This window comes from Aphis gossypii, chromosome 3, assembly GCF_020184175.1.
Source record: "Aphis gossypii isolate Hap1 chromosome 3, ASM2018417v2, whole genome shotgun sequence".
NCBI lineage: Eukaryota > Metazoa > Arthropoda > Insecta > Hemiptera > Aphididae > Aphis > Aphis gossypii.
Window position 1 is genome coordinate 49,517,577 of NC_065532.1, and position 27,504 is coordinate 49,545,080.

General features: G+C 28.4%; 1 protein-coding gene across 2 annotated transcripts in view; it reads right to left on the bottom strand.

Annotated features, from left to right (window-relative positions):
- Window positions 1–27,504, bottom strand: part of LOC114125258 (neurotrimin) — a 161,271-nt gene that overhangs the window by 29,460 nt on the left and 104,307 nt on the right. For both annotated transcript variants that reach the window (XM_050203480.1, XM_050203479.1), the window contains exons 5-6: window positions 22,521–22,649; window positions 21,863–22,000 (exon numbers count right to left, since the gene is read on the bottom strand). In XM_050203480.1, coding sequence (XP_050059437.1) covers window positions 21,863–22,000; window positions 22,521–22,649 — 267 coding nt within the window. The remainder of the gene's footprint in view (window positions 1–21,862; window positions 22,001–22,520; window positions 22,650–27,504) is intronic.

The window sequence follows — 27,504 nt, forward strand, 5'->3', positions numbered from 1 at the left end:
CTTTAAGTTACAACTAATATAGCTCAACAATTATGCAAAAGTAGATTACAATTTAGTTAAATAAAAACACGAAAATTATGAAATTACTTCGATATTTATTTTAGATTATTAATAGAGCAAGGCAACTTATTTACATGAATGTATTTAAACATTTTAAACATTAGTTCAACTCCAATATAGTCGAACACTCGCACGTATTTTAATAAAGCACGTGAGTGATATAATATTATGCATTTATGATATCCCACGTTTTAAAACACAAATCCCAAAACAAAAGTGAACAAATTTCAATGCGTCCAAAATGCTAATTATGGGTAAATTATTTTCAAAATTTGGCAGTTATTCGTATATACCTACATTAAGTTTGATGATGATGATGAAGCAGTGCGCACATTAAGTTATATCGTTGTGTTACACCATATTTGATTTCAAAATGAAACTCTTCACGACCATGTAAAAAGTCTGTACGTAAGTATGCATATAATTCATTACACTAGTAACAGCAATAACGATATTGTCAAAAAGTTTGCGTTTCACGTCTTCATAACGTCAACCACTTAGATAATAATTATTCTTAAAAGCCGAGCAGACATGTGCGGACGGCACACGGCTATACTAAATGCCGCCAAGGTAGGAACATTAATAAAACACGAAATGCGGCAAAGTGTTCTTCGGCTTGCTTCTCTATTTGAACGCCACGACATAAAATAACGTGATATAAAAATGAATTTGTATCACGCGAGTTTGTATCAAGTCTTCCCCCATCCACTGTTTAAACGTGTTCCGGTTAAGTCACGATAAAATACACACTTTGGTCGGTTGACAGGATATAATTTACACACTGCGTAGATAAAACTTTCAGTCGAAAGTATACATAATATAATATTATTATATTATGTACACACGTATGCACAATGCACGAGCACGTGTGAATTATACAAAATATAATGCATTTAAACACAAATTCATCGTATGTGTTTTATAGTAATTTAGATTAATTGTTCATATTATGTATATGGGGTAAATATTTAAGTGTTTATTATAGGTATAATATTTAAAACAAGTGCTAAAAATATTTTTAAAAAAATAAAAGAGCAATGCGCAATGTTTTTTTTTGTCAAAATATATAATTATATTATTATTATTACAATAAATAGGAACAGAATATAACTTACAAGAAAAATTTAACTTTAAAATCACCATCAATATTTATTCGACGTAGCAGAGTTAGTATTATGTTTTTCATTTTAAAATTTTAATGGTATAACACTGCACTCTATAGTTATAGCTTACACACACACACACATATAAGTTATATCTATAAAATATAGTTGTGCTGAATTAATACAATATGTGTTAAGGTAGTATCATACAAAATAATAATAAATAATTATTATGAGATATTATACTAATGATGTTTAAAAAGTTGTATACTTTTTATTGCAGGTATATAAGTTACTTATCATACTTGTATTTTAAAATTGTTTACCAACCTTTTTAGCACTACAGACCACCTCAATTTTATATTATTTTAATCGTTAACAAGAATACATAAAATCAAAAAATCCATCGACCACGGACCATCGGTTGTGAAACATTGATATAATGGGATGTATAATATCAACGTATTATTCACATTTACTCTATTTTTAGGCATTAAACCAAAGTAAGAATGTTTTTATTAAATATTTAAATCTCCATCTTACGAATTCTATTATAGTATTCCATAACATGACATTGAATCTTTTTTTTAATCTTTTAACAATTATTTTATTAAAATTGTAACAAAGTAAAAATAATTGAAATGGTACCTATTTGTATTCCTTGACTGATAAATGTTTATAGTAGAGTATAATAAAATATTACGTATTAAAATCCATTCTTTGCTTTTGTATAATATCAAACTTTTAGTGAACGTGACCTTTTGTTTGTTTGTTCGTTTTTTTTTTTTATGGAAATATTATTGGTATTTATTCACTAGTAGAAATCACTTAAATAGATTTGAATAAGGGACTCATGAGAATAATTTTCGTAAAGAATGATGCACTTAAAGTCATGATAAATGTTTTACGTAAATAAAATGCATAAGTTGAGTGTTGTAAGATAACTGAATAGATAATATTCTAATTTTCATTATAAAATTTGTTTTTAATATGATAACAATACAGCTATTTGATTGTAAATATCGTATTTTCATATTATAAGTATGTGTATTTATAGCTGATAAAGTTCCACACACACTATATATCACTATAAATGCGATCATAGGTAGGTCAACGAACGATAAAAAGGCGAAAATAAAAAGTGCACAAATTCAAAACAAACACGCGAGACATAAAAATGACCAACTTTATATCGGAGTTGTTAAAATCGCCACGACCATTTCTGGTTGACGTAGTCCGTGTCCACCGTCGACAATATTTTATTTCGCTCGAAGTCATGAATAAGCAAACCAAAAACGAGATCGGGAAACTTTCTCGAGGGACGAATAGTATATTATACACTACACTTTTCCAAAGACCACCTCCTGTGTTATATATATATATACAGTATACACACACCCAAAGGCCAAACTATATAAGAAAATTACAATTGACCACTTGAAAACGTATATACTGCTTCACACACCACATAAATATACATATACCTATATTATTAGTTATATATATATACACACATACTCATATATACACTTTTGGCAACTGTATACGAATTTCCAAATCGTTATTTTTATTTATTTTTCAACACTCAACTCCGCGGGTATCACATGATTCATGTCGACCATCGTATGTATATATGCGTATAATATTATTATAGCGTCGGCGGGGCGTCGTGCCAACAAATTACAACAATTTCGTTCTTTTTGCGATTCGCATCTCACACCATGGTCACTTATCGCGATAATCGAACTCAAGTATCACGCTCATCCCCTAGTTAAATACCTAATTATTTATTCCATATAAATAACATCACACACCAAATAAATAAGTCAAATACGATTTTTTTTTAATGCACACAACTTAATTCACACCGCACATGAACCGAGTACGTATTATAATTTTTCTTCTCCGTTGTTACTACACAGCATTATTATATCCAATCAACGTAATTATTTTTCTTTGAATCTCTCCCCAGACTATCTTTTCTCACTCATTGATAAATAAAATATTGTACACTTACACATACTTGTGGTAATATTTTTCCCTTGCACATTCTACACGTTTGTAAATGGGCACCCTCAATAACGTTATTACACACACGCACACACACTGCTTCAGCTCGTCCTCATATTCGACTCTTATATTATTATATTATATACAGATATTCTCTTTAGAAATTCATCATTTCCGATCGATCAAATGTCTGACAATTGAATTATCGTAATTTAACGTACGATAGCAAAATACGCTACTGCTAAACTTCAATTCGATTTATATAAATATTTCAAATGTTATGTTCTCATATTATAAATTATTTCCGATCTGATTGTCTACTTCTTCATTTAACTCGTCTCAGAGAACATTGTTTAGATTTATTATAAAATGATCGATTTTGCGGCTTCATAATATACGGCACCCGCTACGATCTGTCTTGTAACAGACAATCGTATCGATCTACGTCAATTAAGATTTCATAACACTATATCAAAAAGAAACTTTGGAAAATGATAAATTTTTCAATTTTATTTCTCATTCTAAAGTATCTTAAGCCGAAAACATTTGTACTCTGTAAGTAGCTGATATATATAATAATATGTGAATTTCATATTATTGATAAAATAATATACAATATAGTAGCAATGGTCTTGTTATACGTGTATAGTATGTGGGTCGAGGGAGGAGGGTGGTTGGAAGAAGACTGATTATTTTAAATTATTTTTCTTTATATTTTAAGAACACTCCTACTAATTATTTTCATTAAAACGGGGAAACGTTATTTGTACAAACTATTTCTTTTAACTTATATTATGTTTGTAATTTTTATTTCAAAAAATATTGTGGCGTATAAGATATTCAAATTCATTTTGTTGTTAAGAAATATGATTTAAGAAAATGTAAATTAGGATACATTTAATTAATTAAAGTCGTTTTTAATGTAATTTACTGAATATCGTTTAAAACTATTTATTTTAAACGGCCATAAGTGGCCGTTACTGATAAACTCGTAAGTATAAGTATTGAAATTATTCGTTCGACAACTTTGGCCTCCTACAAGTTAAGTCGAATTCAATCGCGTAACAATATGAAAGCCAACTTTATTCGAGTCTCAGAGTCTTCTTGCTTTTATTTTTCCGATTTCCACACTGTATCGTTGTAATTATTGCAATCGTCAGACGAGCGTAGGAGGTTATGATAACGTGACTTGCGCGCCTATCGAATACTCGGAAACGTATAATGTGTTGAACGTATATATTATATAAATTACTGCAAACACCACAACCACGGTATACCTGTTATAATATGTATACATATTACATATTGTACACAATATAATATCGCAATACTATGTATTTTATCGTTTATGTAAGGTTATTTTTGCTAATTGATTCAATCAAAACGGCAGCAACCAATTATAATACCACCCACCACTCGTCCGTATTATTATAACAATATATTGCCGACCACGCCAGATTCACTTTTGGCCACCCTTCCCGGCGTTGCGCACAATATCAATCTGTTCCATTAGCAAATTAATATATATATATATATATATATATATATATGTACATTTTATGTTGTAAAGGGTGGTGTAATATAGTGAGTTAAAATATATATATGTATGTAATGTATTATATTATATAGTATAATAGGTATATGCAGCGTGCAGAGCATGTAGCGTAGGAGAATCAGCGGCGGTATGTCTCACCCCATTTGTCGCCGTCTGAGGGTTGGTGTGTTATAATTGCGGGTCCGTTTTGATTTTTCCCCCATATTGACTCGGGTACGCTACACGGGCGAATTCCTCGCATTATTATTATTAATATTGTTATCGTTATCGACCGAACACGAACGAAAAGTCGACTCTGCCGATTCTCATCGTCGTACGTTCGCCTACGAAAAACCGTGCGGTACAGCCGACATAGCGGGTTAGGTCTTTACCCCCAAGAGACTTTGATGCGAAGGAGGGTAAAAAAAATTAACGTCACATAGCGTACGTCAGCGACCGGTTGGCGTGTGTGGTGTCGGCGATGGTGGCGCGAGGGATTTTTTTCCCTATTGTTATGTTCGTCCGCTCTACTGACGTTTTTTTTCGTCTTTTTTTTTGTGGCTATTTATATTATATATATATGCAGAATGTGTGTCGCGGCTGACTAACCCTTCGGCTCCCGAATATATTAAACTCGATTTAATATATTATTATTATTTTCTATTCTTTTTATTTTAATACGTCCTGTCTTTTGCATAATTTTTTTACGCGTTCGGTTAACCGTAATAACCGACTTTACGTATATAATGCATTATTTTTTATACATCGTATTATATGAGTGACTTTTTGTGTTTCCGTGGTCCCGCCGCCGTAATAATTATACACACTGACGAAAACGTCGGTATCGTTCGAATTCGGATGTGACGAAGTAAAAACGAAAAATGGTGATTTAGTTTTTTATTTTTTTTCCATCCGAATAAATTTGCAAGTTATTTCCTAACACGCTATATACGAACAAATGAGCCATCGTGTAATTTATAAAGAAATTGATGAAATGTAGAGAATGCGGTTTCTTGGTTCTATCGGTGAAATGTTACGATGAAGTCAATTTTTGCGATCACGCACATGTCGCGCAAAGTCGAATTCGCTTTGTAATCGTGTCGAAAATAATTGTACTATTTATTTGATTTATTTATAAGTTATACTATGCTAAATACGTTTTTTCATACATTATTTACATGGTTATAAATTATAATTCCCAATAACTATGAAATAACTAAAATAAACATAATTAATTTAAACGTTGCTTGGTTTGCGGCAGTTATTTAAAGGCTAACATATTTTTCACGTGAAACAATAAAAGGTAAAATATACAAATTAAGTTTAATAAATAAATACAAACATCAAATACCATCGGAAAATACCTTATTCTTTTGTTGTCATATAAAATTACAAATTAAAATAAGATTTGGGAAACGAGAAAACGTATTAGTGTTCTTTTCGAATTTTTGACTTGTATAGTATTCTATCATAAGATTATACTATCAATCATTCTACCATATACAGTTATTTTAATTTAAAATGAATATTGTCTGGCAGTCCAAATATAGAAGCAAAAAGGTCGAAGCTTATTGAAATTGACCAAAATAAAAACTTAACACAATGAAAAAAAAACTTATCATTATATTATATTTTTGCTATTTACAAATTTATGGGCTTTGAAGAGTATAATTACGTATGGAATTCAATGAAACGTATTATATATTTATATTTGAATTTTATAAACTATACATTTCGAAGTTAAAGGTATAAATTATATACATATTGTTGCGCTATAGGAGTCTAAAAATTATTATGTTTAAAATGATTAGATTAATTAATGTATAATATTAAAAACAATATATAGCTATACATAATAATAGCTCATCCTTACAATAATTTATTCAATAAAATGAAGATATACATAAAAATAAATTTGGTTATTTACATAAGAATAAGTTTGCGACAAAAAAATCATTAAAAATTCACTCACGAGTCACGGATTGTTTGAATGGATAATACATTATACCTAATTTGTAATTATATAGGTAGGTTTTTAAGAATTAGATATTATTTAAATTTTTAATCGATTCTTCGATTATAAATAGTATTATTAGTATTATTATTATAGTACATATTTTGGTATACCATTAAACTCAAGCAACTCCATATATTGACGACGACACGTCCATATTATAATACTATGTATAAATTTTTTATTCACTGCGCACGCACATGTAACATTTTCCAATTCGGAACTTTTAAATGCATAGACAACATATATTATTTTACCCTTTTTATTGTTCACCTGCGAGTCCATACTACGTATAACCCGACATTATAAAAATAATATTATACCAATATATACATACTTAATTAAACAGCGGGATGTGTAATTACATGACGAATACGGAATAACACACATTCATGATACAGCAGGTTATTATTATAATGCATTAGCCTCGATATGCTCATTTTCTTAGTAATTTTATTTTTATTTTCAAAGTGAGAAAAAATGTTTACCTATACCTATACGTTAGGTCAAGTTTAAGAAAACAATTATTATTTACCTTTAAATCACTAATTTCAAACTTTAGAACATAATATTAATTTATCATAGATATGTATATGTTTATATTGAGTCTAAAACCAATATCTAGTTTTTTTTTCTATAAACATAAAATTTTAAGTATGCATGAGCGAATGCCACGATAACAAATAGACGAATTGCGATTTTTCGCACTATCCATGCCCAATAGATGTTTCATTAGTCCTATTTACACTTTAAACGTTTATAAATAACAAATTTACCATATTTATTGTGAATAATATTGAGTTTTTGTATGTGTTTTTTACCTGCCAGCTATATGACGCGTATAAACACGGTATTGCGCTATTGCTGTACGCGTAATATATATGCACACACGTTCTTGAATAATATTTTTATGGTTTATTGGACTATTGCGGAAAAGTAATATTATTATAATATTATTATCTATATACGGGTACATAGTATATACAATAATATACTTAATACACTCGTACATAATATATACATACATACTGAACAATGTTTATAAATTATGCGTAGGTAGGTATATATACCTACCTACGTTTCGTTGAAACGAGTAAGTTTTGAAATGCATCTTGTCACTGCTGCACCAGTGTGTATGTATAGTGTATTGCATGTATTATTATGATAATAGCATATCATATTATACGAATGTGTATGACTTGCAGATATAGCATGTATAGATACCGAAATCGGCTTCGCGGGGAATTTGAATTATGCACGACGTTTGGCACACACCGAGCGTACGAATATGTATGAGTGCTGCCGAGCAAATTCAAATACACCTAGCCCGACCGACGACTCGCAATTAACGCGCGTACATGTGCAATGCCAAAACGATAGGTGGTAGGTAATAATATTATCGTTTATCCATTTGGATGGTTGAAGTAAACGACGAGATAATTTCATAGTTCAATACGACAAAAACACGCCGTACGCACATAACGTATACTGTCATGATAATATATTATGTAGAAGGACACTTTGGCTACGTAAATATGATGATTTCTCAGGTAAGCTGACCCTCTATTTTTCATTCGTGCATTTTCATTCAAAATCTAATTTTTTAAATTTTAAAATTTACTAAAATGAGAACCTTCCTTTTCCACAGTATTTTGCGAACGGCGAATCATTTTTCTGAAAATTCTAACGCGCATTAGGACCACAATTGTATGTGGTAGTTCTCGAGTTGTTTGTCTTTGTGTACTAAGGATAATAGGTCAACGATAATGAAATTGGAATAGTGCTATGAGTGCTATAGTGTTTGAAAAACCTATTGATTAATATTAATCTATCAATATTAATAATTTGTAAAAATGGTCGAAGTATAATAAATATTAGATAAAAAAGTATATCTAATTTATATCTATTTTTTTAAGAATCATTTTTAAGGATTTTATCCTTAGAATAAACATTTTAATAACTGAGAAATTATTCGTTCGAATTTGGAATTAGATACATAAAAATTATCCACTAAATATTTTACAATAAAAACGGGGTTTATATTTGAAAAACAGAAATGTGTATAGCCACAGGAAACTTTTTAAATACATTATATAAAAAAATTCTAAACCTAGGAATTTGAATAAATTATTTAAGGAAAAAAATAAAAATAGTATTGACATTTTGTAAAGTACTACCTAGTGTCACTCCACTCAGTTGATCGAAAATTTCAATGCTAAAAAATGAACTATTCGTTTGATATTCGATTTTTATTAGGTAATCGAATTTCTAAGTAAAATATAAATATCCATTTTCACTCACGGGGTAGGTATAATAAATTACTACTATCAGAGTGCCGACCATTTAATATACTTGTGCAAGGGTATATTATAATGTTTTTTCTTTTGAACAAAAAAAAAATCAAATTAATTCTCATAGTTAGTTTAATAGAAAAAGTATCAATAATGTTAGAAAAGGGAAAATATTATTTTAGAAAATCTATTTACTCATGTCATTATCCGATATAATATTCAATTACATTTTTGAGATGTTTCTATCTGAAATTTGGAAATTACTGTAACGCTATAATTTAATCGAATGGAAGAATAAGAAAAAAAACGTTTAATTTCTAATAAGAAATAAAATGTTTACAAGCGTTATTATATTGGCAGCGATAAAAACAAGTAATTGAAAACATTAATAATTCTAGTATTCGACGATATATAATATTCGTATTCGCGAATAAAATACTTCTTCCTTTACGTTTTTCGACAAATGGAAAATACTTACAATATTTCAAAAATCTATTAGTTTCGAAAGCTAAACATTTTATAACAACGCAATTGCAGTTTTTAGATCGATTGTGTGGAATTCCTTTAAACACAGACAAAAACAAATATTACGGAAAAAGAAGAAAAAAATCTGCAAAACGATATCGGAATAAACAATACAAACGCACTATATACCACAAAGAAAAATATAATCGAGTTATCTCTGGTTTTAGTTTAAAACGATGCAATCCTGTTGTCTAATAATCCCTTGGGTGACGTCACACACACACGCTCGCTTGCACGCACACATATAAACGTATGAAATTTCTATTAATGATTTAGTATAATATTATTTAATCATTCAAACGAAGTCTCGACGACGGCCATTCACACTACACTGCTCCGGTAGATCGACTTTGTAATATAATAATGTGGCACTACACACACACACACACACACGCACGTTGGATATTATATCGACAGAGACTCTGGGCTATGATGTAGGGTGGGCCTGTCATTCCGGTGTTCGGCGTTTGAAACCTTATCTGGATGGTGCCAAAAATTGGGCTAAAAGGGCGAGCAGGACATAGCGATGCGGTATATTTATGTGTACAGCAAATCGGGTAGAAACGCTCGCAAAGAGGATGCGGCGGTGACGTCTGAGCCAGAAGATACTCGCGGACTGTTGCTGGCTGCTGTTCCTGCTGCAGGGATTTAACACGCTCCGGTGGACCGAGGGGAGAGATGCGAATAATGGCCGGGGTAAACGCAGTGCAAGTGACGCGCCCTCGGAATCCGAGACGAATATACGCACATTGTTGTATGTATGTATTTATATATATATATAATAAATCATATATTGAGCAATATATTTGTTACATACATATGATGTGAGAAGTGTTTACGTCAAAGGTCGTTTTTTAGAAAAACCTTGTTAAGTTCAAAAAAAAAAAGGTAGGTAAGTTAGTACCGATCTGCCATAAGTTAAGTGTCAAGCGTGGGTCACTACCTATATTATGGGTCTGTTATTTGTATACGAAAAACGATTCTGAACGAAAATGGTCTATCGGCCTGTATCATCACTAGGTTATTTGTTTATTTGATATACCTAAAGTTGTAAAGTCTATTATACTCGAAGTAATTTATTTTACTTTTAGTTATAGTAGATTAATAAAATATTTTGCCAAAAATATTACATATAGGTATTATAAGAAATTAGTATTTAATTAATATAATTTATATATTGTATACCTATTACCTACTATATTATATAAATCTATGCAACTCAAAATGTAAGAACATTTTTCTGTGAAAAACAAAAAACAGAAAATCATGTTTATTCATAGTATAAATAGATAATAACTTAAAAAAAAATAAATCAAAAATTTTATTGTGTTTAGAAAAATGCATGATAGTATAATAATATGAGTAAAAGTTTTAAAGTTTCTTTCAATGCATATATAAAAAAAATTATGTTTTTAATAAAGTTATACAGTTATAAGAATATATTTTTTGGGATCTTGCATTATATTTTCAAGAATTTTAACCCAGCGATTATTTTTTTATTAACATTTATAAAAAGAAAACCAAACAAAACTGAAAATTGCTCATGTCTTTATAAATAGCTAAAAAATAGTTAAGATGTTTTGAAAATTTTATTGTTAATATAAAACAATTATAAAAACATTTGGTTAAAATTTTAAATATCTAAGATTTTTTTCTAGTTACATAAACAAAAAAAAAAAAAAAAAAATTCGTCAAAAATTGGATTTGTGTAAAAATTCCCATTTTCCTTAATTTTTTGTTTTTTCTCAATTATAAAAATAAGTACTGACATTTTTTCGTTATGTTTTTCACAGTTATTTATTTGAAAAATGCTGGAAATTTTTAAGTTTGATCTCTTTAACCACAAACTGGATCCAATTTGATTTCCAAACCACCCATACATTTTTGAAAACCAAATCATTTTATCGACAATATATTATGTATGCATACACAAAAAAAAACACATCATTATTAAAACAATATATTCATCGCTTCTGAAAAAATATGAAAATAATAGAAAAAAAATGCAATGATTTATTTAAAAATATTAACCGCTGCACTTATTTATTATGTGAGTCTATGGTGCTCATTTTCATGCTTTTTATACCTTATAATATATAACAATAGCAATCTTTCAAATGTATGACGTCACTTGTCACATAACCAGTAATGCTTCTACCACCTTTGTCAGAGGTAAACTGATGTATGGCACATTGTATAATGTATGTATATTTATACATTGAGGGGTTAAATTTTGGGAGGAAAGTTAATAAGAAAAATTATCACTCAATAAACTGTTATACCGATGACAACGGTATTTGGAAAGATTATAATCATTTATTTTTATTTTTTCAGGGAAACTTGATCTAGAATTGTAATCGAACAAAAAGATAACGTCACTAGGTAGACAAGAAAAGGAATGCGAGGTGCTACAAAACAAAAATTAAATCAAATTTCGTAAAATAAATTCACACTCCTTAGAAACACAATGAAATATATTTATTTTTTTTCCACACAATGCTAAACCGATTGAAGAAAATATGGTTCCAATAAGTAGGTATACTTTCAACGGTTGAGTGTTTAGTATAATTATTGAACAATTATTCATTAATTTTGTTGTGGTGGTGAGACCAGTGACTATTGGGGTATGAAACATCGTGATTCTTATTATTTTTTTTTATAAAAAGCATAATGTCTGTTTGTCTTTAAAACATAAATTGCTGGTTATTGACTATTGTTGGTAGGTGTATGACCCATTATATAGTAGATATAAAGACTTAATAAAGTAGAAACATAGAGTAGACTAGATAATAAGTAGTTAGGTATGCATATTACTAGATCACAACTATATTAATATTATGTTATCGAAAGCTATATAAATACGAAGGGTGCAATATGATAAACACAGTGTTAGGTCGAAGTTCCACTCGTAACTGGTTTTTATTATGATGATTGTTATACAAACAAACGTATCCTATACTTGTTTGAAAACAAGTATATATTATTATAATATGACAACAAATATGCGATAGACAATATTATGTTATGACTGTTAAAAAACATCGAATACTATGTGCAAATTACACGCTAGAGACAAACAAAAGCCTACCGTGCTGTCAAAATGCTTAGAAACGAAATATCATAATAATATTATAATAATTAAAATAACTTTAGATTTTTTTTCAAAGTTTACGATATAAGAATTTAACATTAATCACCGTTTGATCGTAGGTTTAAGAACTAAAATGTTCTGCCATTTAATCATGTAAAAATAAAATGAGCCAGTGATATTTTTAAAATGGAATAAAATAAATTGAATAGTTATAAATTCCAAACGTGACTAGTCTATACATGAGTTTTCTAAAAAAAATTCTCGTAAAAAATTGCCGTTTTTGTCAAATAAATTACTAAGCTACGGCATTAGAATATAAATCGATATGGAAAAATGTATATTATCTGATTTAATGAAAACGGAATTAAATGACTACACATATTCATATGTATATATTTCATTTGTTATTATAGAACATAAAATATAAAAGAATTACATACAAATACGTCACAACGTCAAAAAAACAAATTTTATTATGAAATTGTCATGGAGATAAAAAAAAATATTTAGGTAATTCATAATAAACTACATAAAATGATTCAACTTATTTATCGATTTTTAAAGATGCAATTATTACTAATTAATTAATATATTACGTCAATTATATATTATACAATACATTTATGTCGTAGGTCATAATTAGTCGTTTTGCAGAACAAAAAAAATAAAAATAGCCAGTCGTTTAGAAAAACAATTATGATATTTAACAAATATTTAGCTACCCCATTGCAAATAGCTTAGTATTTTTACAAAAAGATTAATTTTCTATACAGCGTACGACATTATATATATTATTATATGAGAGTGTGTGATATTATATTCATGTTATTATCAATATTTCTAAAGGTATTACGTCCGGTTGGGTCAGGAAGTCTACCAAAAGAATGAGGTATTTTGCATTTCTAAATTTCATTTTCACGGTTTCCGAATTTAATAATATATAAATGTAGGTACCGGAAAAACATTTTCAAAATTTAATTCCTCTCTATTGTTGTTTATTCATCGATATTTTTGTTTGCTGTCATTATCTATAATAGATATATGATGGTTATGATGGTATATAGAAATATTCTCACATACGGAAACATGTTTAAAGTATTTGCTTAGGTTAGTTTACATATTTCGTATAATCAAAATTTTCATATTTATATTTTCAAGCAAATTGTAAAGAAAGCATTAGTATGGCAGATATGTGAATACACTATTTATACTTGCAATATCAGCATAATATAAACCAACTACCATATTTGTATAAGCACATGATAATAATATTAAATACTGAGATCAAGAATACACATTGCAAATAATAACTTTTAAACATACATTTTCAATTACTATTATAATATGAACAAATAGATTTGCACCTGGGTAAAGATTTTAGTGATGATAGAGTGTAAAAATCAACGGAATATGCAGTTTTATTTACTGTTTAACAATCAGTCAGTAAAATACAAAATGTATGATTTGATATACATTATGAAAGAAAAGTGATAATTCATCTTTGAATTATTTAGTAAGGTAGTTAGTGTATTACGTTATTTTTCAGCAAGTAAGTATATTAAATAAATATTTTTCCTTCAAATAGAAGGAAATTTGATAGGTATCAGGTCTACAGATATAATAAATTAATTCTATAATATTTTCGATAGTAACATATATACGTACAAATTCAATTACTTATATTCTTCAAAATTCTGTTACTATTAAAATTCTTATAATAAAAATTAGATAGATTTGTTCTATCAGTTTATTTTTTATTTTTTGATTTCTACAGGTTTTAAAGACGCAAATAATATTTATGTTCGTTTACTATAAATATATTAAGTGTGTTATCGAGACTATAATCGATCGTCCCTCCATATAGGCCGTAGGGCCACATTTACTATTATCCTGTTTGATATACAATAGGATTAAACGTATTCAATCAGAGTAAGAAGTAACTGTACTGTACAAATTTAAAATTAAATTATTTATTGAAATATTAATCAAGGGTAAAACCAACCATTATAGCTTAACTATTGATTGCAAATTTATATTATATATTAAATATGTATAATAATGTTTAAAATGTATACTAGTTCAAGTATTTTCACTAGTGATATTTAACTAATATAGATGAAATTAATTGAAATACGCTAAATGTAAGCTTATTAATCAGCATTTTCCATTGACGTTTTAATTACCGATTCAATATACGTCAGCGAAATAGAAACGATTTGTTGCCATATGGATAATGTCATAACGAAATTACACGACAGAGCATGGATCAAAGGATAAGACGTACATTTTGAAGTATGATTCTGAAACACTTAATTGCCACACTAATGAAGTAGTTTGCATTTATATATGTATACGACAAAAGATATATTTTGGGTAATAGACTACTTCAACCAAGGACCATTGGCTGGTAACCGCTGCCAGGTTTGTGAATTAAATCGTGTCAAATGGGTTATCTCAAATACGGTTAACCTTCTTTAGACCATTTTAACATTTGAATCAGTGTTGTGAAATGTCCGAGTAAAATGTTTTCGACAACAACTAAACTATATTACATATACATTGTACAGTACCTACACAGTGAATCCTAGAGTGTTTTTAATTGGTTTCTCAAACAAGCTTTACAACATTTGTTGAACATGATATTATAACCACAACATTTTAACTATTAGATAGGCAGTGTAAGAAATGAATGATTATTTTAAAGTCAAGCTGAGATTAAAATATAAATTTAGATTGTATTAATTCAATTTGTATATAGTTAAATGAATTAGGTACGTAAGTTTTGTTACATCAAAAAAAAAAAAAATATATTATAAATTATTTATATTATATACCGTCACGATTATAATAGTATTCGGAAAGTTGTAAAAAAAAAAAAATCAAGTGACTTATTTGTCATAGTATACAAAATTAACCTAATAACCTTAAATCCATAAATTAAATATCTGACCATAAATGACAGAAAATAATATAGGAACATATTATAATTTTTACTATTGTACTAAAAAAAAAAGTATTGTATAAATTTATGAAAATATTAAAAACAACCATTAAAAAAATCGTAAATTGTAAATATAAATATATACATATGTATTATTGCTAATAACCTCTTAAGTTGAAGAACATGTAAAAAAGAAAAATCATAAACAACCTCACTAAAGAAAATATTATGTAGTATGTATAATTTTACAAAAATTTGAAAATCGTACACAAATCTACAAATATTTAAACTTTTAATATACATTTAGAATATTTATTTAGTGGAATAAACGACAATTTTTTTGTTTTGTATTTAACTATAATCAACAGTTCTAGACTTTGCGTATTATCTGAAAAGCAGGCTATTTGTTTTACACAAAAAAAAAAAAAACATGAAGGCCAATCCGGTATACTTTAGATGTTTAATCAAGAGTCTCCTCCAGAAGTATATCTTTAATTAAAACGATGGAAAGAGTAATTAGTTTTTCTTTTATTTTTTGCACGGCAAGGATTCTTTTTTTTTTTTTAATTTCAAACATTCATCAGAGACAACAGACATCAAAGAGCAGATAAAATAGGTTTTAAATCATTAGGCAAAGAATTTATGACGGGGAAAATTTCGAAATATACTCGTCTGTTATACATAAACATAAATTAAATCTAATCACAAACAAATGAGTGCAACAGAAACATGAAAAAATATATTACACAAATATAAATATAATATTATATAATACGCTTTCCTAGTTTGATGTTTGTATAAAAATGAGGGCCAAATGAAACTCGTCGTCACCACCACCACCCCAACCACACTGTGTATATAATATAGAGCTGTATAATAGTAATAATTTTTCTTCCCTTGTTTGTACTCAAATAATACTATTTCAGCATATCGAAATATCTCGAAAATTTACACTGTGAAAAAGTTTCTACGAGTATATAGTTTATACTGTTTTTTTTTTTTTTTTTACAATCCTGTTTACTACTATGCACCAGTCACGCACAGTCCGTGTAACAGCCAAAATCACGCGAGCCAATTACACTGTACCTCCGCCGTGGCAGTGCAACGTTAGGGTGGAAGGTGCAGATTCCCCGTTGTTTCACGATACGATTAGAGACCCTTATTTGTAAATCTAATCGAAAAAAAAACAGAATACAGAAAACAGAAAATAAATAAATAAATATTCGGAAAACCCTATACTTTACGAACATTCGGTTGCGGGGCAAAGTAATTTGTAAACTTTACGAGTATTTCGGCCCATTACGCGGTGTGATGTAATTATTTAAGTCCACCCCGCGCGTATTATTCCATGGCATTGCGTTGCCGCCGTGCCATTCAGTGGTTACGCTAAATAGCTGTGTATAGGTTGTATTCCTATACCGTCATCGCGTCGACGTCTTTGCACGCTGAAACCACTGTTTATCGGTCTCGATCGCTAATTAAGCCTTATAACAGCAATAATAATATTATAACAACTATGCAATTACAGCCACTGTGTGTATAAATTATATAATATAATATATATTAAACAAATGTGTGTGTGTCAAATACTGTCAATTGCATGGTGCAACTGATGATTTTTATTGTCATATTATATGAAAAATATTTTACAAATAAAGGTGCAATCACTGTTTTCTACACTCAATCCATCACACATATTATTGTAATTTGGTATGTACTTATTTTAAATGCAAAATGAAATAATATTTGTATTAACCCTTTCATTAAAAAAAAATATATATATAATCAAGAAGCAACTCGATCCATCGTATATAAGTAGGTTTTAAGTACCTACATAGGTCATCGATGAATAGATCGCTATAATATAGATGTGTTAAATTTGAATTCAGTGATAACTCATTGAAAAGATACGAAAAACGATATATAGCAGAAACTGTGAATCAGTCTTTATTTCTAAAGATATTTTATAATTTATTTTTCTTTTATTAGAAATTCTATAATGAAAGTAATATGGTGGAATATTTCAAGTTACTATGATTAATGTTTTGTGAAACAAATAAAATAAAATAACGAGTGGTCTAAGTAGAATATAAAATAGCTATATTTCCTTGAAATGTTATGAATACCTACATATACATTATATAGTAAAAATATAATAATTACAGAGTAATATTATTTTTTACAACATAGATTTTTCAGATAGGTAGTAAATGGGTTAGTATTTAAATTCAAATATTAAAAACTTGAGTTAACATTTACAAACTACGTAATATCGATTATCGTCCAATACCAAATTGCTATTGTTTCTATGCAAAACAATTCTAAGAACCTAAAAAACTTTCGTATTGAAATTGTAACGTACCCGTATTATAATATAATATGATGATTATTGTTATTATTTTATATTTTTATTGTTTTTTTTTTTTTTTTTTTTTTTTTTGATTATCACGCGCCGAGCTTAATATGACGTATAATTATTCCAGAGTAGGATGAATAATGTGTGGGTGTGAAGTCAGCGCAATGACCACGAGGCCGTGAGTTTACATTCAAACACCGCATAATCGAAAATTCACGATACGCTGATTTGTGAAACTGGGAAATAGCCAATACGGGTGCTGTACACGTAGTTGACTAAATAATAACAATATAATATCATGTACGATATCGCGTTTTGCAGTTATCACGTAGGTAATCGTTTCGTGTCACGCAGAGTTGGATCCTTATCACGATTATTACCTATTTTGGTGTCAAATAATTGTAATACTAAATGTTAAATGTAAACATATATTATAAGACCTAGTATGTATAAACTGTTTTCAATTATCTATTTGCTGCTGTAAATTCTAAAAGCTATTCAAATAATATACAATTTTATGTCATAATATTATAGCATCGAAAATTATACTACAGAATAGCTTGTATAAAATATAATATGTCGGAATCAAACAAATAAACATCATTACTTTTTTATTGAACGATTTTAATAACGTTTAAGTGAATAGAATAGGTGTAGAAAACATTTGGCTCTTTAGATTCAAATTATTTTGACAGAATAAAAAACTTTAAGTCATAGTTATTCATAGGTATTTCTCTCTATATTATATGAAAAAAACGTTTTAAATATTTGTATCTTCAAGATTTTTATACAATTAGCATAGGCAAATGCATATCATTTGTTATGGAAAAAAAATTCAAATGAATTTTGACTGATTATTTTTATCGTACGGTTACAGATATGAATCCCGGGGATTTGAGAATGAAGTGAGCAGTGGATAAAGCCCTCTATTTTATTATAATATATTTTTGTTTCTAATATTTAATATTTGAGTAGAGAAATAATACAACGAAAAAATTAAGAATAATTTTTTTTTAAGGAACGTTTTTGTAAACTCATTCAGCACACAGTACGTTCCTATGGCCATATGATAATTATGCTTCTTACGAAAAATATATTTACTGCTTACCTAGTTAAACTAGCATAAGATAACAACTAATTATAATTAGCTAATGAATATTATTTTATTTTAATTTATGAATTTAATATAATTATTTAAATGAGAAATAGAGTGAATAATGTATTAATAATAAAATTAATAAAATAAGATTATTGAATCATGTTGTATTATAAATATAATATAAATGTAACTTTAATGTTAGATATTATTTTGATAAAAATATTCGAAAAACGAAGTACGCATTATGATTTTTATCATCATAATTTTGTAAACTAACTTCAAATATTTTTTTCTTTATCGTGTAAGTAATAAATTAATTTTGTCATAAATTAGAAAAAAACGAGTACAAAATATGATATCTAAAAGTTAAAATAGTGACTATTGCGCCAACACCCTATTAAGTTTATGTTAATTTTTGTTTATGTATATGCTCAAATTTGCCCATTTTCACATTGGTTTGTTAAGCCCATATAATAGCTATTATTGCCACTACATAATATTTAGGTTCAAACATTTCAAACTGTTTCGATTTGTGAGGTAAATCGTACACTTCCCATAATGTACAACAAATATATATATTACAATAATATACAGAAAATAGTAATTTCAACTATTTGTACCTAATCACGAATAATCTTATATGCATCTAAAACCATATTATGATTATGTTATACAAGTATACAACATTAACCCTTTCTACTGTTTTGTATTAACTAAATTCACTCGAAATAAACATTAAAATCGTACAAACAAAACACGAAATATTTAGGTTATATAATTAGGTACTCCAGGTATTTTGTAATATATATTATTACACAGGTTATGAGTAGATATCAAAACATTAGTATATTATGTTGGTTGTTCGTATAAGTATAGATAGTTAGCATGCTATATAACTTTAAACAAAAAAAAAAATAAATATATTTATTGATTGATTGATGTTATGATCTGATAGTAAAACAAAGAAACTACGCTGACCGATGTTTTTAGTTTAGTTGTGTGAACAATAATATTGTAACAGTTAAATATACGCTGGTGTTAATATTTTTAAAATAATGATTTTTGTTCGTTGGTATTTAAAAAAATATATATTTTGTATATTGTTCAGAAATGCCAACGAAAGGAATTGATAATATATGTTTTTATCACGAATAAATGACCGATAATTTATTATACCCTTGATTTGTTTTTAGGCATGAAAACTAATATGTTTAAAATTCAAAATATTCCAGTTTCACAACTATATTTAAGAGATTTAATCTTCATATTGGTTTGACGATATTAACTATTTTTATGGGCATACATATAAATTCATATTTTAAAATATACATTAAATACATTATTAAATCAGTTAATCACTATAGTTACCCACAATAAGACCATAGTACACTAAACTTATGTTTGCATAATTCATTCACATTGGAATGTCTGTCATTTTTGAAATCCATAAAAAAACCGTCAAGCATTTTATTTCATAGGGAGTTTAGAATGGTATGCATCCGCATTTCAAAATGTAATTTATTCACTCAGAATAAAATGTATTAAAAATGCATTAAAAAATAAAAAAAAAAAAAAATAGACTTACATTTATTTTAATTCTTATTCATTATTTATATTTATTTATTTTTAAATTTATTATTGTGGCTTCAACAATAAAGTCATTATTTTTATAGCGTTCTGACACAGATAGTAGTATTATTACATATTGAAGTTATGCGATGTATATTTTTTCCGTAGCTTGATTGTGAGTAACTATACCTTTTTAAAGTTTGTATTGCTTTATTTTAAGCGAGTTTTAAATTGAGTTAACTGTTTCATAAGTTATAAAACTATTTATATTTGGCAGAGTATTTTGTTTTAAAAGTTATGTTTTGAAACCAGTCATCCAAATGTCTATAGATTAAGGAAAGCGTCGAAAACAAATCATTAAAAAAATCAAATCAAATATGTTTTGTAATATACACGGAACAACACATTGTTGTCGATGTTCAAATTAAATATAATACATATATTATTATCCTCAGTAGTATACACATTTCAAAAGAATTAATAGCTTTGGAAATTCGAGAATGGACACGCGTCAATTAGAAGTTGAAAAGTTAGACAGGTTGTAGGGTGGTGGCGGCTAGAGGAGAGTAAATCATAACAGGAAACTGTGACGCCACGAGGAGTCTATAGCTTTTCGGTCGAATTCTAATATCCTCATAAGTAAATTTCCAGGGAATGTATAATGGACACGCGTCTGCCACGCGTTTTCTAGTTCTATTAACACTATATATACTTATTAGTTATTACTTATATATTATATACACGGGTACCTCTTTATAAGGAGTAGCATGAACGTTACAGAAGCAATCATAAAAAAAAATAATAATAATAGTAAAAATAATAAAAAAACAAACATAAACACAGCACGTATGGTAAAAATTCCAAATGAAACACGTCGTCGTCGTTGTCCGACTCGAAATGCTCGACGATGTGCGTTTTGGGGATTTAAAAAAAAAAAATATATATATAGAATATGTGTGTGTATAAGTGTGTATATATACATGTATATAAATATATATATATAAGGCCTGAGTATATCCCTATTAAAACGGAGAGAAAAACTTTGGTACCGCCACCGCCGCCTGTCACCCGTTTATTGCCATCGAATCGTAAAAAAATCCTGCTGAATTTTCAGCTCGTTAACCCGTCCTTCCACCCTTGCAACGTCTGTACAGATACCACAGTCATCGTTCGTTCGTATTTTTTTTCTACCCACTCCCCCCGCACCAAGGTCGTATTCGACTTTTCCCATCGGCGGCGGTGTTTATTCTCCGGACGTGTTCTGCTTACCGTGAGCAATGATCTCGCCGGCCTCTCGGGTCCAATAGTTGATCGACTTGGGATGCGCTTCGGACAAGCACTCGAGAGTTAGTGATTGGCCAATGAATGCTCCGATCAGCTGGTTTTGAATCCATATCATCGGTGGGACTATGAACAGAAGTATACGGCATGTTTAAAACAATATCAAGATATTAAATAGTTCAGATTTATATTTTATACTTTCGCGTTAAAGATTTTAAGAACATAAAATATAAAAATATAATATATTATGTAATACATAACCGCTTAATGATGTATAATAAAAAGTATGAAACATTAAAAATGATTGAATAGCTTAGCTTATAATAGTTGTACAAGTATATACTTGAAAAGCATAAATTATGTAAGTAGCAAATATAAAAGGACTATAAAATATGTAATATAAAACTTATTTTGTTTAGAATCTTTTGAAAGGACGAGCATTTATCACTTTTCAATGTTAATAAATTTTTCTTAATAATAGGTAAACACGTATTTACCAAATATTATAAATATCCTAGATCTGTTCATTATGAATTATTTTTTGGGCAATACGAAACAATGAGACGCGGTAAACACGTACAGGGTGAATATTATTATTATAAAGTAATATATTTATCAAAATATGTAATACATAGACTTTACTCACAGTTTACCACCAGCATAATCCGTTTGCTAACCGACGGCGGCACGCCGTTGGACGCAATGCATAGATATGCTCCCATGTGAGAGCGACTGATCCGTGTCAGATTCAGAACTGGCCCTTCAACGTTGTGTACTGTAACAAACAAACACACGAAATGATAACGTTAAATGTTCACAATTATATGTTAAACACGTCACATGTTAGTCTACAACTTAGATCATATACAATATCATATATATATATATATTGTATATGATCTAAGGTCTACAACGAGTGCTACTCTATCCCTCTATTCGGTCAGGTTATCATACGGAGGTAATCTGAGGTATAATAACACATATGATTTATCTTCAAACATAATATAATGTGTTTAATGTCTAATGCAAATGTGGTTTGAAACCAAATTGAAGTAATTATCCACCAACAGAATTTTTTATAATATTATAATTTTTCGAAAATCTATCATCGTTTGACAAGTTAGTAGGTACTGTGTAATTTGAAAACTGTTAACAAGCTATTACTAGGTATATTGAAAATAATAAAAATGATTGAAACAACAACTCTATGATCGCGTATTGAAAAACTAGATGTGTATTTAAAAAAAACTAAAAATACACTTAACAAAGAAAACACAGAAGTAGTTTTAGATATTTTCTCAATATATGTAAATATTATATCATATATATTTTTTTTATTAAAAATAAATAATTACTATCTATTTATAAGTAAGTACAATAAGCAATTTTAATTATACATTCAAAGTGCCAAGGTCTATAGGGTTCTCTCTGGAGGTTATCAAAGATTTCGCGGGAGGATAATCAATTAATAAGTGGATTTTGGTGGTGGGTTAATTTTAAATGAGATAAAAAGGTATTATGTACCTATGATTAATTGAGTAAGCTTTAGAATTTTTAAGTCATTGTGGATATTATTATTTATAATAAACCAAGGATCAATGAAAATTTGACGAAGGAAAATATTGGAACACTTGAACCTTAAATAGATTCCCAAGTCAGAAAGTTTGGATTCACATATCTAGGTTTTATATAACAATACTAGTGGGTGGATGCGAATGGAAAAGATAGTCTAGAGTTGACTGATTAAATTTTATTTTTAAGATGTTGAGTTCAAGTCTATCGAAAATCAAATATGAATATTTTATTGTCAGAAGAGTGAATATTACGTTATTATTAAATGTGATTAGAGGGCAGAAAGTTTTTGATGAATAGGTGATAAAGTTGAAAATACTAACATAAGATGAAAATAATTGTAAATAATGTAATTTTTTTTAAACTTTTATTTATGGTTCTTACTTGTGTTTAATTTTAATGTACAATACCCAACAACAGCTATTGTTCTGGCTTTTACAGATAAAAAAACAAATATATGGTGGCATATTTAAGCTACACAGGCCGTAGAGAATAATAATATATAAGAGCTCGGGGACTGTATATTAATAACATGTATGTATAGTGAAGCGTACAGCAAACATTGGAGAATAGTTCAGTAACAAAATAACGAGGCCACCTTTGACGGTGACCATTACAAGTCTTTAGTCAAGTAAAAGGGTAATACCTGATGCTCTATTGTACACATTCCCCGTTTTCTTAATCCTAAACAAACGGGCGGACGAGCGCTTTAACTTCAAAATGCTATCGTATGGTAATAATTACCATATTGTCAGACTTATTCGAAACTGCAACGTATATACATTTTATAATGTGTATTGTATAAACAATACGTCCGTTCCGGAGGAAATATACGTCTATGGTCTATGGCCGTGTCGTATTAAAATTTAAAAGACAGACGAACGAAACATAAACGTAGGTACACCAGTGATACATATTTTTATACACGAAAACTGAGCATATACACTTGACTTGAGAATAATAATTGTGCACAAGTGTCTTGCAGTAAAAAAGTTTACTGAAGTATTCAAAAACTGACTAAGAATTTTAGCACACAAACTGGAAACCGAAATGATTAAAAGTTAAAATATGATTGTCGGACATAATACTTAATTCATTTTTTAAAAGCAATATCGAGACTTTTTACAAATTAGTAAAGTTGATCTTTATCTCTAAATGTATCAATTATTTGTGACTACTGTGCTATCTAATAATATTGTATTTTTGATACCTAAAACACGTACGACATTGTAACTGAGAAATTGTATCTGTCATCGTTGTTTTTGAAGAATCATTAACAATTTGTTTTCCATGCATTATAATATTTATGATGAATCAGTTCAAGTAGCTGAAACACTTTCTTTCTTGATTGAGTTTTTTTTATAAATTAATTAATAATATTGTGAGTAGATGCTTAACGATTTTAATTTATTGACAAAACGTAAATATACTTTTTATAGAATGCTGTAATACTAGGTATACGTAAAGTAATTTTTTTTTTTATCACACTCAAGGCAAACTTAAAGGTATAATTAGTGTCGCGTTTTTAAAAACATGTCATAAGAAGTATTATTAGTATAATAATAATCTTGTGGTTATTTTTGTTATGGACATTTCCTTTTATATTTATTTTGTGATTTTCCATCATGCATTTCATTTTCCTAAATGATAAACATTAGAAGGACGATATAGTGTCTCGGTGACAACGTAGTGAAAATGTACTCAGCCTGAAATCATTCATTACACACAACATATAATGATAATAGTGATAATAAATTATATATTGTTATCATAACGTATTCGTATGGATGGTTTTAGTTGAAACGTGCATTAATTCAATACACTGTCATATTATTATTATTATTTCATGGGCGTATAGATATATATCTCTGTTTGACGGGACCACAGCGGTGACACGGTGCCTCCTGTATATTATTATTATATGAATACTAGCTTGTAACGGACTTTGACGACACCGACAACGACGCGACGGCAGCAAGCTCTGCTGCACCCTCGTTAGAGCCACTCGACGGAGAGCTGATACTTGACCCCGTCGCGTGTAAAAAGCCGACCATCTCTCTTTTTTTTTCCATCCATTTGATTGACAATCGAAAGCCGCGCCCGCCATTATTGCCTCTCGTCGAAAATATAACAACATATATATGTATATATATATAATAATATTATTACGTAGTTGTTTATAATATAGATATACGTGTTGCTCCATTATATCGTACCGTGGCATTTTGTGAGGGCGTCTGTTGCAAACGGTTAGACCCCCGTTGACGTTTTATTCTTTATTCTTTTCTTTTTCTTTTCTTTACTATTATTATCGTCTAAACCTATTTTAATTTATCATTAGCGATATTGCGAGTCGTAATGTATTTAGTATAATATATCTATTATAATTTTTTTAATAATTAATAATGTATTAATAATTTGTTATAATAATTAGTTATTATAACAAATGAACTAGCAATAATAATATATTGTTATATATAGTATTTTTAAATAAAAACATATTTTCCTTCTTTTTTTTTTGTTTTGTTTTTTTGCACAATATACACAGTTTTGAAAACAAAATCAAAAAAATTTACAATGGTAATTTTTTATGTTTTTAAGCCTTACGTATAGGTATTAAAAACAGAAATAATATATATATATATATATTTATAAATTCGCAGTTCAGACAAGCGGCGAAGTAATAGACATCGAATTTCCGAGGTACGATATTTTTCTCACCTATAAATTATGGCTTTATAATTATTTTATAGATGGTTATTTTTATTTTTATATGATAGCTATAAATATTTTTTACATAAGTAAAGGTAATATAATAATTTAATAAACGATATGTTTAATTTTACACTATAGTTTCTAGTATTCAATTAATGCATCAATGCAATATATTTAAACAAACAATTCTCGTTCTATGTGCAAACTAAGTGGCTACTGTATAATATCACGTAATTGTGATCTCATATTATTTTAGGATTTGTGTTGGTATAATTTGTTTAATGTAATATGTTTTACTACAGTTATTAAAAAAAGAACATAATACAACCTTATAAATACACCATTCAAAATAATTAATTTCTCATTTCCTTGTATTAATATAAAATTAAATGTTTAGAATAATTACATTTATAATTATTATGTCTGTAGCAATCATGTAATTTATATTTACGCGACTATAGAAAAGTAAGTAATATACAGTTTTAATCATCATTACCCACGTGGCTATTAAGTTACATAATTTTCCCTATTTATCTATACACAGTGTCTGAAAAATTTTCGAACTAAATTTAATAAAAATACCGATTTAAAAATAAACAAATTTATTTACATTAACCCTCTACATAAATACCTTATCTAGTTATCCACTCGTTACATCGCTGGTAAAGCTGTTCAAATGTTCCGAAGAACTAATTTTATGGAACTGTCTTTAACTACTATGTACAAATTTTTTGGATCACTAAAATGTCGTCAATAAAGTAATATTTCATCTTCAGCTCGAGCTTTAGAAATAAAAAATAACCTAAAGGAGCCAACCAAATCGAGTGAATAGGGTGGATGAAAATATAAGATGGTGATCTGATTTTTAAAGTAAAAACGCGTTGCTGTAACGTCGCCTAACGTGTTGCTGTGTGAGGTGGAGCATTTTTATGCAACATAGTCCTGCCCGGATGGCGGTATTTGGGTTGGATTCGACGAACACGATTCATCAGACGCTTTATAACTTCGAAATAAAACTTAGTATACACCGTTTGTCTATTGGAACAAATTCACGGTTAATCAGGTCAAAAAATTAAGTTCGGGAATTTCTCATACATAATGTGTAATCTCTATAATAACAATATTAACGTAAACGTGTATTTTGAATAGGACCCCAATACTATTATTTTGGTCTCAAAAACCTTTTTTTTTTTTTAAAAAAAAAAAAAAGTGACACACCAAATTGCCTACTTATAAGCATAAATATATAAATATATTGATAAATACAATAATATATCCAGATATCAGGAATATAAAGCAGAAAGATCATATTTTTTAATTCAAGGGCTATTATTGAAGACTAA